We start from the raw sequence: 16,697 nt of genomic DNA, 5'->3' as shown, positions 1-16,697 counted from the left end.
ACTACAGGGATATCAACAGACCACCAACTTACTACGCTTAGACAAGGCTGAGTATACCTAATTGATCTCTATGGCCATATACAATGAGTGTAAAAAACATTATGCCCTTCCACTCTCTTAATGGCACACATACACAATCCATGTCTCAATTGTCTAAAGGCTTAAAAGTTCTTCTATAACTTGTCTCCTCCCTTTCATTTACACTGATTGAAGTGGATTGAACATGTGACCTCAATAAGGGATTGTGGCTTTCACCTGGATTCACCTAGTGAGTCTACGTCATAGAAAGAGCATGAGTTTTATACACACAGTGTACATTCTTTCACAAGGCAATATAAAAATAACATGCTTATAGATGTGCCTACCTCTGGCATCCCAGAGTTGAGCTGCCATAAAGGCCTCTGGTAAAGTTGAGTGCTGATGTGATCATTATATACCAGACAATCAAAGAGCTCATGGCATGACTGGGAGGACTGCCTTTAAGTAATAATGTCTGAGAAGCTGGTGTTTGGAGGAAATATTGGCACGGGTGTTTGTTTTGGCCCGAGACGAAGTCAATATCCTCCAAACACCGGCTTCGAGGGCATTATCACTTTTATACAACGGGTTACCAACATTTTGGAAATGGAAATGACCCAGTCGTTTGTTCTAAATATTCCATACTGGCTGGCAACGTTTCTTATCCCTTGCTTGCTAGCTAGCCAACTACGGCTAACTTACAGTCACGTCAAACAGTGCAGCCAGAATAACAATAGTATCTGCATTTGCATTTGTCTAAGCTGTAAAGACTGCAAACTAGCTGCACTGTGTTTCGTTGTACCTTTTTTCAATTGACATTTCTTTGTATATATCCATAAAAATGATTGAAACAATTTATGATTTCGACTGGCTGAGAAACGCTGCCTGCCTGTCTGTCTCATTCCGACCCCTTCACGTTCATTACTATGGGACAGCTGGAGATCGAATTTGAATACTGAAAACAGTTTTGCAAATGTCGGAGAGACAGACAGCAAGGTTTATACAAATCTCCGCTGTTGAAAACTAAATGTTAGTCTAAAAGTAATGTGAGATAATGTCTAGATGTTTTTTATAGTGGAGATCAAGATAATAAATTGCTTGGCTGGGCTGATGAGACGGTGGATTGCGGAGTCAGATGGAAGAGAGTAAATAGGCATTCATAGATTTCGCCGGTGGTAACTTGTGGAATAGACACCGGCTGGAATACGCTTTTAACCAATCAGCATTCAGGTTTAGACCCACCCATCGTATAAATACAAATAAACACTGTTTATCTATCATACAAGCAGGACATTCACGAAGATAAGATTCAAGTTCACGCAACAATATATCAGACAGTTGTGCCATTTTGTAAGCCATTACTTAGAACTATCTAAGAACTGAAAATGTAATGATTGAGTTTCCTTCAATCTCTAGAATTTATTATTGTAATGATTGACAGACTGGAAATTTCACTGACCTGGTCCTGTTTTACAGGTAATGTGGAACTGATACAGCTGAGGAAGTGAATTATTCCGGTGAAAGACAGTTTCCTGCACCCACTAGTATGGCCACTGGCCAAACAGAATCCTATAAACAAGAGACAGTCAGATTAAGATTTATATAACAAGACGTGTCCCCTAAACAGAACAAAAATGATGATTTTATAAGCATCTATAAGGATACTGTTACATAACTTGCCTGCATTCTCTCCCTCCCTTTACTAGTTATGGCAGCACAAGTGTAAAAAAATTAGGTGGAAACAGTCTCCAATAACTGCCCAAAATATCATCTTGGTGCAGACAATTTGGCTAAGTTGTAATCCACAGAGGGAAATCGAGAGAAAATATGTGATGAGGGTCATCCACAGAGGTCATTAAGTCAAGGAACTGTAGTTGCTTTGGAGGTGCTGGATCACCAGCACCGTACTGCTGTGGATGAGGTCTATCTGGAACAACAGGAACAGCTGCTCCCTCGGCCATAACTACAGCACCGTGTGTGTGTGTGAGAGAGAGTCAAATAAAATAAAATAAAATAACATTTTATTTGTCACATACACATGGTTAGCAGATGTTAATGCGAGTGTAGCGAAATGATTGTGCTTCTTGTTCCGACAATGCAGTAATAACCAACGAGTAATCCAGCTAACAATTCCAAAACTACTACCTTATACATATAAAAAGAATAAAGAATATGTACATAAAGATATATGAATGAGTGATGGTACAGAGCGGCATAGGCAAGAGGCAGTAGATGGTATCGAGTACAGTATATACATATGAGATGAGTATGTAAACAAAGTGGCATAGTTTAAAGTGGCTAGTGATACATGTATTACATAAAGATGCAGTAGATGATATAGAGTACAGTATATACGTATACATACGAGATAAAAATGTAGGATATGTAAACATTATATTAAGTAGCATTGTTTAAAGTGGCTAGTGATATATTTTACATCAATTCCCGTCATTAAAGTGGCTGGAGTTGAGTCAGTGTTTTGGCAGCAGCCACTCAATGTTAGTGGTGGCTGTTTAACAGTCTGATGGCCTTGAGATAGAAGCTGTTTTTCAGTCTCTCGGTCCCAGCTTTGATGCACCTGTACTGACCTCGCCTTCTGGACGATAGCGGGGTGAACAGGCAGTGGCTCGGGTGGTTGTTGTCCTTGATGATCTTTATGGCCTTCCTGTGACATCGGGTGGTGTAGGTGTCCTGGAGGGCAGGTAGTTTGCCCCCGGTGATGCGTTGTGCAGACCTCACTACCCTCTGGAGAGCCTTACGGTTGTGGGCGGAGCAGTTGCCGTACCAGGCGGTGATACAGCCCGCCAGGATGCTCTCGATTGTGCATCTGTAGAAGTTTGTGAGTGCTTTTGGTGACAAGCCAAATTTCTTCAGCCTCCTGAGGTTGAAGAGGCGCTGCTGCGCCTTCTTCACGATGCTGTCTGTGTGGGTGGACCAATTCAGTTTGTTTGTGATGTGTACGCAGAGGAACTTAAAAATTACTACCCTCTCCACTACTGTTCCATCGATGTGGATAGGGGGGTGTTCCCTCTGCTGTTTCCTGAAGTCCACAATCATCTCCTTAGTTTTGTTGACGTTGAGTGTGAGGTTATTTTCCTGACACCACACTCCGAGGGCCCTCACCTCCTCCCTGTAGGCCGTCTCGTCGTTGTTGGTAATCAAGCCACTGTTGTGTCGTCCGCAAACTTGATGATTGAGTTGGAGGCGTGCGTGGCCACGCAGTCGTGGGTGAACAGGGAGTACAGGAGAGGGCTCAGAACGCACCCTTGTGGGGCCCCAGTGTTGAGGATCAGTGGGGTGGAGATGTTGTTACCTACCCTCACCACCTGGGGGCGGCCCATCAGGAAGTCCAGTACCCAGTTGCACAGGGCGGGGTCGAGACCCAGGGTCTCGTGCTTGATGACGAGTTTGGAGGGTACTATGGTGTTAAATGCTGAGCTGTAGTCGATGAACAACATTCTCACATAGGTATTCCTCTTGTCCAGATGGGTTAGGGCAGTGTGCAGTGTGGTTGAGATTGCATCGTCTGTGGACCTATTTGGGCGGTAAGCAAATTGGAGTGGGTCTAGGGTGTCAGGTAGGTTGGAGGTGATATGGTCCTTGACTAGTCTCTCAAAGCACTTCATGATGACGGAAGTGAGTGCTACAGGGCGGTAGTCGTTTAGCTCAGTTACCTTAGCTTTCTTGGGAACAGGAACAATGGTGGCCCTCTTGAAGCATGTGGGAACAGCAGACTGGGATAGGGATTGATTGAATATGTCCGTAAACACACCAGCCAGCTGGTCTGCGCATGCTCTGAGGGCACAGCTGGGGATGCCGTCTGGGCCTGCAGCCTTGTGAGGGTTAACACATTTAAATGTTTTACTCACCTCGGCTGCAGTAAAGTAGAGTCCGCATGTTTTGGTTGCCGGCCGTGTCAGTGGCACTGTATTGTCCTCAAAGCGGGCAAAAAAGTTATTTAGTCTGCCTGGGAGCAAGGCATCCTGGTCCGTGACTGGGCTGGTTTTCTTTTGTAATCCATGATCGACTGTAGACCCTGCCACATACCTCTTGTGTCTGAGCCGTTGAATTGCGATTCTGCTTTGAGTGAGTGAGTGAGTGAGAGAGAGAGAGAGAGAGAGACAGACAGACAGACAGACAGACGTCTTTGAGATGTCTTTGAAATACCATCATAAATCATTCAACTGCTACGGCAACGAGTGAATTAAACGCTGCAATAAACTTTTGTGAATTATTAACAGAAAATATTTACAAAAGAATACATAGGAACAGAGCAGCATTGTACATCAGGACGCACAACTGCAACACATTTCAACTTATACTGTAGAGTCTTCCTCAGGCAGCATTGAAGGCATGTTACACAAAGTTGTTTACAGGACGATTGTGTGTATATTTTCCACAGGCTATTACTTGTATTAGTTAAATATCAGCCATTCTATCCACCTCTGAGGATAGTGTTCTCCCGCAAATGCACAAGTCGAACTACCGGGATCCATTTACTGATTTATTACATAATTTTCCCATTCAGTGATTCTCTGGTGGGTTAATTGAACATTGCAACAACAATAGGTTTCTAATAGTAAAGTAAAACATTACTAGATGTATTATTATTATTGTTTATTATTAAAAGTAATTTTGGATTCCAACCATAACCCTAAGATAAGTGGTTCTCAAACCTCTCCTCAGGAACACCCAGACATTTCACAATTATTTTGTAGCTCTGAACTGCCACACCTGATTAACTAATCGAGTAGTTGACCAGTTGAATCAGGTATGAGGTCTGAAATAGATCAAACACTTTTTGGCTCGGGTGCCCAAAAGTAAAAATGTTGCTCTTATTTTTACCAACTGAAAAAATATCAACCAGACACTCCAGTAAGAGCACTGGGATACCTAATGAAAATGGAAAATAGTTAACAGGCCATTTTTACAGTCAACCTCCAGGGACTTAGCTGGTACTATGATAAACCAGTCACATTCTGTTAAGGTCCCCAAAGCACACACGTCCCTGGGTCCCTCCTCTTTTCAGTTCGCTGCAGCTAGCGACTGGAATGAGCTGCAAAAAACACTCAAACTGGACAGTTTTATCTCCAGCTCTTCATTCATAGACTCAATCATGGACACTCTTATAGACAGTTGTGGCTGCTTTGTGTGATGTATTGTTGTCTCCACCTTCTTGCCTTTGTGCTGTTGTCTGTGACAAATAATGTTTGTACCATGTATTGTGCTGCTACCATGTTGAGCTGCTGCTATGTTGTTGTCTTAGGTTTCTCTTTATGTAGTGTTGTGGTGTCTCTCTTGTTGTGATGTGTGTTTTGTCCTATATTTTTATTTTTAATCCCCCGTCCCCAAAGGAGGCCTTTTGCGTTTTGGTAGGCCGCCATTATGAATAAGAATTTGTTCTTAACGGACTTGCCTAGTTAAATAAAGGTTAAATAAAAAAATAAACCATGATTTCTTAACATGTATGTTGATGCAGATATGACCTTAACCAACCAAGCCAAGGACTTTTTGCCCTGCTACCGTCTAGGAGGAATCAGCATAGGTGCATCAAAGCTGGGACCGAGAGAGTGAAAAAGAGCTTCTATCTCCAGGTCATCACTGTTAAGTAGTCACCACTAGCCAGCTTCTGCCAAGTACCCTGCCCTGAACTTTAGTCACTGCCCTATGTACATAGTCATTGAATAATGTTTACATACTGTTTTACACACTACATACTGTATTCTAGTAAAGGGTAGCCTAGTGGGTAGCCTAGTTTTTAGAGCGTTGGCCTAGTAACCAGAAGGTTGCGAGTTCAAACCCCCGAGCTGACAAGGTACAAATCTGTCGTTCTGCCCCTGAACAGGCAGTTAACCCACTGTTCCCAGGCCGTCATTGAAAATAAGAATGTGTCCTTAACTGACTTGCCTGGTTAAATAAAGGTAAAATTAAAATTTAAAAAAAATGCTCATCCTATATAACTACTGCTTTTCTATCCATATACTGCCTATAATGTCTATGCACACCATCATATACATATATATATTTCGGACTCTGGCACTGCTTGTTCAAACATTTCTTAATTTTTAATTTTGGGATTTGCGTGTAGTTTTTTTGTATTGCTAGGGAGCTATTACTGCATAGCTAGGAACATAAGCTTTTTCGCTACACTCGAGGTAACATCTGCGAAATGTAACATCTGCGAAATATGTGTACGTGACCAATAATAATAACATTTGATTTGATATATAAAAAAATTCTTTCTAATGTTGATACAGGCTTTGCCTGTCTTACAGAGGTCGATATATTGTTTCATGCGCTCCCGAGTGTCCCAGTGGTCTAAGGCACTGCATCTCAATTCAAGAGGCGCCACTACAGTCCCTGATACGAATCCAGGCTGTATCACATCCAGCCGTGATTGGGAGTTCCATAGGGCGGCGCACAATTGGCCCTGCGTCGTCCGGGTTTGGCCGGGGTCATTGTAAATAAAAATGTGTTCTTAAATTACTTGCCTAATAAATGTTAATGTTCTTTATTTATTTAAACAGAGTGACAGACATCGATTCGTCACAGCCTGGCGCAAATTCAAGAGACTAAATAAAACTTTGCATTGTGGGAGACCAGACACAACGTGTCTGAATATCCTTTTTATTTTAATATGGTTTTAGGCGGAACATAAGTGAAAAATATCGTACATTATAAACACGGTATATTGTAATTTTTATCGGAGGAGTTTATTTATTAAATTACTACTTTAAATGTGGATAAAAACTCAATTTCCTGTGTGGCGTCACAGGCCCATCCTTGTTTCCGTGAGCGCCGAATTTTGAAAACAACAGCAAACAGCTGCAGAAAGCTTTGGTCGAGGATCGTCCGAAAATTGCCACGGTAGTAAACAAAATTCACCTTATTTGATAATCGGTTGTCATAGTATTTAATATAGTCACAAATATGTTTACATACATCGCAATGGCCCCGTTTGGTCATGAGCTGTGTTGTGTTATGGCAATAACTAACGTCACATGAGATTTACTAAAAACACGCCATTTCGATACAGCAACGAAGATACTTTTTAGAGAATTTAGAGAGCATTTTCGCAAACCCTTTTCCCAACCTGCTGCGTAAATTATCCTACTAAAAAGTAACTTCCGGTCGTAGCTGTATCCATTGGCCTGTTTTTAGGGAAATCCTTGTCACAAACAGTGGTCAACCGCGAGTTTCTGTTTAAAACTACATTCTGGAATTCTCTTTTCAGCAAAATGGCAGACACGACATTTTTGAGATTAACAGCTGAGGGCTGCGGTGCTGGGGAAATGTGGAATGACCTCTAATATTCATAGACACCTAGGGAAATGTGGGCTAAACCTTCTAATATTCATAGATACCTAGGGAAATGTGGGCTAAACCTTCTAATATTCATAGATACATAGGGAAATGTGGGCTAAACCTTCTAATATTCATAGACACCTAGGGAAATGTGGGCTAAACCTTCTAATGCCCTTTCCTACCTGGACAAAAGGAACACCTATCTGAGAATGCTATTCATTGACTACAGCTCAGCGTTCAACACCCTAGTGGCCTCAAAGCTCATCACTAAGCTAAGGACCCTGGGACTGTACACCTCCCTCTGCAACTGAATCCTGGACTTCCTGACGGGTCGCCCCCAGGTAGGGAACAACACATCAGCCACAATGATCCTCAACACTGGGGTCCCTCGGGTGCGTGCTCAGGCCCCTCCTGTACTCCCTGTTCACTCATGACTGCATGGCCAGCACGACTCCAACACCATCAAGTTTGCCGATGACAGAGCAGTGGTAGACCGGATCACCGACACGATGAGACAGCCTTTAGGGAAAAGGTCAGAGACCTGACCGTGTGGTGCCGGGACAACAACCTCTCCCTCAACGTGATCAAGACAAAGGAGATGGAGGACCGAGCACGGCCCCATTCTCATCGACGGGCTGTAGTGGAGCAGGTTGAGGGCTTCCAAGTACCTTGGTGTCTACATCACCAACAAACTAACATGGTCCAAGCACACCAAGAAAGTTGTGAAGAGGGCACGACAAAGGCTATTTCTCCTCAGGAGACTGGAAAGATTGGGCATGTGTCCTGAGATCCTCAAATTCTGCAGCTGCACCATCGAGAGTATCCTGACTGGTTGCATCACTGCCTGGTATGGCAACTGCTCAGCCTCTGACCGCAAGGCACTACAGAGGGTAGTGCGTACAACCCAGTACATCACTGGGGCCAAGCTTCCTGCCATCCAGGACCTCTATACCAGGGGTTGTCAGAGAAAGGCTCTAAAAATTGTCGAAGATCCCAGCCACCCTAGTCATAGACCGGCAAGCGGTACTGAAGTGCCAAGTCTAGGTCCAAAAGACTTAACAGCTTCTAGCCCCAAGCCATAAGACTCCTGAACAGCTAATCAAATAGCTATCCAGACTATTTGCATTGCTTCCCCCCCCACCTCTTTTTTTGCTGCTGCTACTCTGTTTATTATCTATGCATAGTCATTCTACTTACATTCTACTTACATTTAATTCTACTTACATGTATTACATTACTTTGACTAACCGGTGCATTGACTCTGTATATAGCCTCGCTATTATTATTTTACTTCTCCTCTTTAATTATTTGTTATACATTTTTTTTTAACTTAAAACTGCATTGTTGGTTAAGTGCTTGTAAGTTAGCATTTCACTGTTGTATTTGGCGCATGTGACAAATAAACTTTGATTTGATTCTTGAAGAATATAACCTATACAGCTTAATTCAACTGTAATACTCCATTAGAACCCCAAAATATAAACTACTTTGGGAACACAGTGTATAGCCTCAAAACATTGTTAGCCCTTGTATGTATTCATAGCTCTGCCTATGAATTTGGAAGTGATAAAACAAATCCAGCCCCATCCCTCAGCGGTTTACCAAAACAGTGGAATGGTGTCACGTTGTTTTTTGAATTGCAGATTGCCCTTTTAACAAACCATCCTGTATTTTGCCAAAATGTCGACTGACCTAATCAGTGTTTTGTATTTCCGTCACCTAGATCATCATGAACTGCATTACAGATGCAAACATTGGGAATTGGTTTAGTAGCACAATGGAAGACATTCGCAACAAAATGCTTTTTCAGGGAACGGCCGAGATGACGGAGACCGGCATGGATTGGGTTCAAACCCACCGAAAGACCGTCAGATCTGTTCTCGGTATGAGTTGGACACTGTTGTCATGATTACTGAGTCAAGGATGCTTAAAATGTGTCTATTCACAGCTATAATAATCTCCCTTCTCTTTCTGCAGATACGTGTTCAAAGAAATGCAAGGATGATGAAATAATATTTGAAACGATAGACTCATACAAAACAGGTAAGATTGTGCCGGACATGACATCATGTGAAGTGTCACTAACAATCAGTTTGACCTTTATCTTGGCACTAGCCTACTCATACTTTATTATTGAAGACAATGTCCCCCCTACCCCCAGACTTGGAAAAAAAAAATGCCTCATTGGTGGAGAAGAGAAATGCCATTGCGAAGAGACTGTCTGAAGTGGAAGGGAAGAACGAACAGAAAAGCAAGATCATTGAAAAGATTGAGATGATCCGAGTGGAACAAGCCAAGAAAAAAGAATGTAGGCTATTTTCAGTAAATGGAAAATAGATTTTGTCCTTCGCACACATCTATTCATTGTTATAAAATAGATTAGTATCCAAAACAAACATGTCCCCTTGTTTTTCCCTTTCTTTTAAGTGATTGTGTCCCAAAACAAAGCCAACAAGGACAGACTGAAAAATCTCAACAAAGCCAAGCAGGTGTTTCAGGGTCGGCTGGGATTGGAAATTAGAAAGATTCACGGTAAATCTGGAATATGTCTGTTGGCAATGGCAGTAATATTTTACCGTTTGAACATTTTAGTGTTGACCAAGTGTTAAACCACAGAATTAAAAGGAATTGTTATTCTTTTATTCAAGGAGAGAAATTGCAGTTTATCTTCCGAGACATCAACCAAAAAGACTCGGAATGTGTATACACCTTCATGCTGAGGATCAGCGAAGGAGGATTATACCAGAGTGAGTACAGTAAATAGAACAGAACAGTAACAAATTGGTTTTGGAAACTAGGAGTGTTATCATGAATGGCTGGAAATGTCACACAACCATATTTTTGGTCCACAGTTGTGTCTAGCGACCCACCACTGGACTGCATGGCTCACTTGGAGCAGAGACTCCAGGAGACCAACAACTTCTCTGCCTTCCTTGCAAATGTCCGGAGAGAATTTCTCGCTCTAAATCCTGAATAGTTAAAAAAAAAAAAAAAAAAAAAATGTGGATCTGTTTATATTTTAACATATTTTAGTCACATCCTGTGTGTTTTGTCTCCAACATTGTTTGTAATATTAATGTTTTTATTATATGATGTCCATTTTAAAAGGCTAGGTTGCAATTTTCAAGTTGTTGGGGTTCTTCAGTGGCCCAAAGATTTGATCAGGCATTTTGGAATTGGTTTAATTAAATAAACGCTTTTTGTACACACCCCCCCCCCCCCCTCCACAGTTGATTGAAGTATTACTTTAATCTTGTAACAGGATAAATGCTTTACCCTGTCCATTTGCGCCAACACTGACTCATACATCTGATGTTTCTACAACACTTAACATGGGCAGCTCCTCAATGTAGGTTGATGGAAAATGGCCTATCTGTCCTTTCAATATCCCATACCACCAACCGCTGTCTTCTTTTTGATAGATGTCAAGAAGGTCTCCTGTAACAAATTATTTTGTAAGTATAGTCATGGATTTCATATTTTTTTCCCCATATCTGTTTTTATTGTCCGTTACCTTCTTTCATATTCAACTCGTCATCTCTGTCTGATGTGAAATCGTAAACAGCTCTGCATTTCCCGATGCTACACCACTCTGCACCTTAAGGAGAAGTTTCTATGTATTAGTGTTTCTTGTTATGACGCATAGGCAAGATCAGAATGGTATATCTTTGTAATTATAATATGTGAATGGGTGTCACCTTCTCCTTCCTTGTCATCAGTCAAGGACATGGCTCCATTGACAGAGCCACATTCCCCTGGGGCTGCAGTATCTTGGATGACAGCAGTGTAGACTTGGTTTACTTCTAAAGATGAGGCCTCTGCTGATGTCACACTCTGAGGGGGTCCTTTGTAAATGATGGAGCTCCTCAAACGCGATCTGAACGGTGTCTTTTTGATTTTGACTGGACGGGACAGCTGAACAATACTGTGCTCGCAATCCTTGGAAAACAGATCGTAATCTGGTTAGGATGTATAGTAACATACACACATACCTGCGTTGATCTATTTTGTGTCATCAAAAAGGATATGCCATGATGCGTTTGTGCTGTCTGAATCTAATTGAACATGCACAATATGGATTAAACAGTTTACTGTATGTGGGTAAATTAATCTAGGCTACAATGAACTTGTACAAAGCTTGGAAAAATGCACTTGATTATGGACCTACTTTTTCTTTCCATTTTGTTATACTGGCACTGAATCGATGCAAAGTCTTTGGTTTTCCCTCCAATTCAGCCAATGTGCTGGAGAGTTTGCAATGAGTTGCTTCAAGAAGGTTCAGTTTCAGAGTGGTCTGTAGACATCCAATAGGGAAAATGCATTTAACACAATGCTAGGAAATGTATACAGAAAAATATCAAATAATATTTTCAAAATGGATCTATTGCTGTATGAAAAGCAACCTCATCGATCAACTGTTCCGTTTCTTCCAGGTTCTTTTTGTTTGAGAACGATGGGTTTTCAGAGTAAGTCTTCACCAATCTCTCAAGGCCTATTATTAATAGGATGTTGGAAGACATGAAATGAAAAGGTGTCACTCAGAAATGTATTATTTCCAGTCAAATTCTATGCTTCATTTTTCAACACTTACCTTCACAGTCTTTCTTTGTTTTTGCGATACTGTCCTCCAGCCGCTGGAGTTTGGACTTGATGGCATCTCTTCTCCTGTATTTTTCCATCAATGACTTACTGTCCTCCTCCTTAACATAAGTCATTGAGGGTCAGGCACAGTATAATGTCTTAGGTCAAAATCAAACTAATACCAGATTTATTTACAGATACAAATGTACTGTACAATTATGTGAACTAAATGGACCCTTACAAAATAATCAGTCATCAGAAACTTAGCCTTGTTCTCCTCTGCTGTTACACTGGTCTCCACCAGATTTTGGATATCCTTTTCCACATCAACTTTCTGGATGGCTTGTTCTATTTGTTTCTGTCTCTGTAAGTAATACAAGATAAATCAACGATACAGTTTTTGTCACAGGGTTGTAATTAAGAGTCATTTTGGGGAGAACGCTCACATGTACAAGGGTGTGTCTGAAGCTTGCCATGTGGAGGTTGTATTTACTCAATATGTTGCACAGAACTTCTATTCGCTGTTTCTCAACCTCCTGGATTATCTGAAATTATAAAGTTACTGTTTCACTATAAGGCACACAATATGGATGCTGCAACACTCAAACCTGACTATCTCTAGATTGGTCTAACCAAACATCAGCATGAGATGAGAAGTGCAGTACAACTGAACTCTGCACATCGAAACTTCTTGGGTGACCTGTCTTGACCCCTTCTCTTCAGATCAACAGTACAGTCAGAGAAGGTACATATCTTTAAAATAAAAATGATTTTGGAGGAAATGTACTGTGGGGATTGGTTAGAACCTGGTAGCAGTTTTTCAGTGTGTTTTCCCACTTCAGTCTGATTTCATGGCCTTCCATGTTGACGGTGAAGTACTCCTCATCTGTTCTGGTCTGGGCCTCAGCAGACTTTGTCAGTCTGGTCAGCATCTAGTTAATGACAGAACAAGTCATCATCCTAATCTTATTCAGGGGTTGGAAATGGCATCTTTTTGAACTTTATTACATTGGGAATTTAAACGGTTTCCTAATCATACATATCAAAAGGTAACAATGACAGTATTACAGTAAATATTGCAGTGCAGTACCTTCTGTTTTCCTTCTCAATGACAGTATTACAGTAAATATTGCAGTGCAGTTCCTTCTGTTTTCCTTCTCAATGACAGTATTACAGTAAATATTGCAGTGCAGTTCCTTCTGTTTTCCTTCTCAATGACAGTATTACAGTAAATATTGCAGTGCAGTACCTTCTGTTTTCCTTCTCAATGACAGTATTACAGTAAATATTGCAGTGCAGTTCCTTCTGTTTTCCTTCTCAATGACAGTATTACAGTAAATATTGCAGTGCAGTTCCTTCTGTTTTCCTTCTCAATGACAGTATTACAGTAAATATTGCAGTGCAGTTCCTTCTGTTTTCCTTCTCAATGACAGTATTACAGTAAATATTGCAGTGCAGTTCCTTCTGTTTTCCTTCTCAATGACAGTATTACAGTAAATATTGCAGTGCAGTTCCTTCTGTTTTCCTTCTCAATGACAGTATTACAGTAAATATTGCAGTGCAGTACCTTCTGTTTTTCTTTTTCTGTGCAAATGTGTGTATTCTTTTCAACAAAGTTGAACAGGGCTTCATGCTCTCTTGTCAATCCAACCAATTTCTTCTTCATCTGTGAGGGAAAATGTTTGAACAATATTCTTAATCAATCATTTTCTTTGAATGATGTAATCAACCAAACACTCTATTTACCAAACAAGAATTTGAGGAAGACTTACCTTGATTTGTTCACTCCAGTTTGTCACAACAAGTTTTGCATTTCTTTCAACAACATTATCAAGCTATTCAAGAAAGGGATAAAAAAACAATATGTCTCAATGTATAATTGTGTAGAATGATGTGTTGGTAGGAATAAATGATCCAAATTACTCACAGGTCTCTTCCTCTTGTTGTGCTCCTCAATTACTTGTCGAATTTCTAAAATAGCCTCTGCCTGAAAAGCACTTCCTAGTGCTCTGAAAAACAAAACATAATAGTATCAGTCCTCAGACTCAGCTGTAGAGAATATCCAAGCAACATCTCTGCTACAGATAATAAGGTCATAATATGATTAAAAACGTCATAAAGTCATGCCTGTAATACCTGTGTGTGTCTGCTGTAGAGTACATGTCATCAGATACATGGCACCATGCTCGGTATGTGGAACTTCATGGAAATAAAAACAACAACATGCAGAGAGTTTAGAGCACTACAATAATGGGCTCTATTCAATCTGGATCGCTGAAGCCTTACAGATGGCGTGATAGAAATGTGAAGGTAGAGCCAACTCACTTGTCATTCATTCCTTTGGATGCCTTCATGAGTTTTCCAGCAAGCTTCTGAAGTCCCTTAGCATAACTCATCTCCAGCTCAGCCCTAGTCACAAATAAGTGTCATCAAGGGATGTTACTTTTGTCACACTGAGGTGAAACAGTAACTACAGCTAATTAAAAATCAATCCAGAAGTTAGGACCTTAGCATGCAATTGTGAATGACCGAGTTGGTATAGTCCATACATTTAAATGATTGGACATTTTATGAAATAGAAATATGCGCAGTCCAGGTTGAAAAGGGTTTTACTTTCCCAATCCTAGATAGCATAAGAACAATTTCAAATAAATGACCTCACTAAACGATATTCTCAAGGAGTTGACATTAACCATACCTTTGCTGAAATACTGTCATGAGCTCCTTACAGAAATGCTCCCCATTTTTTGAGAACTTCTTCAGATCTTGGTACAACAGGTTGTACTATAACACATTCAACAAGTAATGGTGTTGTCAAACTGGCTATTTCTATTAACAGTGATACACACAGCTACGAAGACAAGCCATTAACGTTTCTACCTATGGTACAAACATATAAAGGAGAAGTAATGATTTTCTTTGTACATTTGACTAAAAGTAGTCTTTGAAAAGAGGTAGAGTTAGTACTCACAGCACAGGTGCTCACAGGGTCCGCCATTTTCAGTCTAAGAGGGTTTATTGACTTTGCACTTTGAACACGCTCCTCCTAAAGTCATTCATGCGGAAATCACCTGCGCTCATATAACCAGTGCACAAGGAAAATTCCATTGGAATATTTAACCATTTATGTCCTCAACCATCCACTGTCACTTTGTGCAAGGGAGTTCAAATTATAGTTCATGTCAACAAATTGCTTAATTTTTCCAAAGTTATTCAAAATTCATGAAACCCCTTTTTTAATTTTAATATTTTTGTTACCTGGGGAAAAATAGGGGAGGGTCATACTTTTTCAATTTCAGTCATGGGGAGAGTTTGGTATTTTTGATTTAGTCCAGGGGGGGGGTCATGCAATTGATTAAATGTCATATTGCTCAGGAGGGTTTGGGAATTAGTTGCTTGTTATAGTATCTCAATGTGTGCCTGAAGAAATGCAATATATGTGCGTGCGGACAAGGACAACTGAGGTCCTGTTCAGTTTGAGAGGGAGAGCGCAAAGATGAAAAGGAGGAACGGAGGTAAGCTTGCTACTGCTATAATTGATTTGAATAAAAGCAATACGTTTCGTTGTCCATAATAATGTATCAGAGTTATTGACCTCACAACAGCCATATTCAAGTAATATACTTAACTTACATTACTATGATGTAGCAGCCACGGATATGGACAGCGCATGGGTACTGAAAGTAGAGGAGGCTTCATTTTAATTTGACTTTAGGTTACTAATAACAAGAGGGCTTTGTTTTGGGGCCTATTCCCGCCCTATTCAAGAAATAAGAGGAAGGCCTACCTGTTTGACAGACTAAACTATAGTCTACTATCCATAGATTTTCTCAGCCAATGTCACGCCCTGGTCTTAGTATTTTGTGTTTTCTTTATCTATTTGGTCAGGCCAGGATGTGACATGGGTTTTTGTATGTGGTGTGTTTTGTATTGGGGTTTTTCACATGTATTGGGATGGTAGCTTAGTGGGGTGTTCAGGTGAATCTATGGCTGTCTGCAGTGGTTCTCAATCAGAGGCAGGTGTTTATCGTTGTCTCTGATTGGGAACCATATTTAGGCAGCATTATTCTTTGAGTGTTTGGTGGGTGATTTACCTTATGTCCTTTTGTTCCTGTTCTGTGTTAGTTTACACCAGTATAGGCTGTTTTGGTTTTCGTTAGGTTTATTGTTTTGTAGTGTTTGTGTTTAGTGTGTTTTTTCATTAAACATGAATCTCAATAGCCACGCCGCATTTTGGTCCGACTCTCCTTCGCATATAGAAAGCCGTAACAGAATCACCCACCACAATAGGACCAAGCGGCGTGTCAACAGGCAGCAGCAGGAGATACATAATAAGGATTTCTGGACTTGGGAGGAAATCCTAGCCGGAGAAGGACCCTGGGCACAGCCTGGAGAATATCGCCGCCCCAAGGAAGAACTGGAGGTGGTGAAAGCGGAGAGGCGCTGGTCTGAGGAGACGTGGATGGAAGCCCGAGAGTCAGCCCCAAAAATTTATTGGGGGAGGGGGCTCACAGGGAGTATGGCGACGCTAGGTAGGAGACCTACGCCAACTTCCTGTGGTTACCGGGGGGCTAAAGAGACCGGGCAGGCACCGTGTTATGCTGTGGTGCGCACGGTTGAAACGTTTTTTTTTTTCTTTCTCAGACCTAAATAAACAATTTCAGGTGAAAGCCAAAGGTCATAGCTTTCTAGGGTGGGGAATAACTAATACATTAATAAATATTGCCCTCTTGCTAGACCACAGTGAAACAGTGCAAAATGGCTGTCATCTCAACTGGTTTTAAACATACTAA

The 16,697-nt window shown here is 41.0% G+C and overlaps 2 protein-coding genes across 3 annotated transcripts; one reads left to right on the top strand and one right to left on the bottom strand.

The window, feature by feature from the left end:
- The first annotated feature begins 6,778 nt into the window (after positions 1-6,778).
- Positions 6,779-10,532, top strand: spc25 (SPC25 component of NDC80 kinetochore complex). The gene is made up of 7 exons (XM_064975973.1): positions 6,779-6,885; positions 9,047-9,206; positions 9,301-9,366; positions 9,485-9,631; positions 9,751-9,855; positions 9,972-10,070; positions 10,176-10,532. The coding sequence occupies exons 2-7, from the start codon at positions 9,053-9,055 to the stop codon at positions 10,298-10,300; spliced, it is 696 nt and encodes a 231-aa protein (XP_064832045.1). The 5' UTR covers positions 6,779-6,885; positions 9,047-9,052; the 3' UTR covers positions 10,301-10,532.
- nostrin (nitric oxide synthase trafficking) lies at positions 9,942-14,940 on the bottom strand. Of its 2 annotated transcripts, none has more exons than XM_064975970.1 (17): positions 14,876-14,940; positions 14,603-14,688; positions 14,230-14,313; positions 14,041-14,103; positions 13,832-13,913; positions 13,677-13,739; positions 13,472-13,570; positions 12,711-12,836; positions 12,351-12,449; positions 12,146-12,268; positions 11,915-12,023; positions 11,727-11,815; positions 11,492-11,617; positions 11,022-11,262; positions 10,838-10,921; positions 10,600-10,761; positions 9,942-10,292 (listed from the first exon to the last, which is right to left on the bottom strand). In XM_064975970.1, exons 1-16 carry the CDS (start codon positions 14,900-14,902, stop codon positions 10,625-10,627), a joined length of 1,638 nt encoding a protein of 545 aa, XP_064832042.1. In that variant the 5' UTR covers positions 14,903-14,940; the 3' UTR covers positions 9,942-10,292; positions 10,600-10,624. The 2 variants fall into 2 exon arrangements, with proteins under 2 accessions (XP_064832042.1, XP_064832043.1); XM_064975971.1 differs by having other exon boundaries at positions 10,838-10,915.
- Positions 14,941-16,697: the final 1,757 nt, after the last annotated feature.

The sequence above is a fragment of the Oncorhynchus masou genome, chromosome 10, assembly GCF_036934945.1.
Source record: "Oncorhynchus masou masou isolate Uvic2021 chromosome 10, UVic_Omas_1.1, whole genome shotgun sequence".
NCBI classification, from domain to species: domain Eukaryota; kingdom Metazoa; phylum Chordata; class Actinopteri; order Salmoniformes; family Salmonidae; genus Oncorhynchus; species Oncorhynchus masou.
This window is presented reverse-complemented; position numbering and strand designations above follow the sequence as displayed.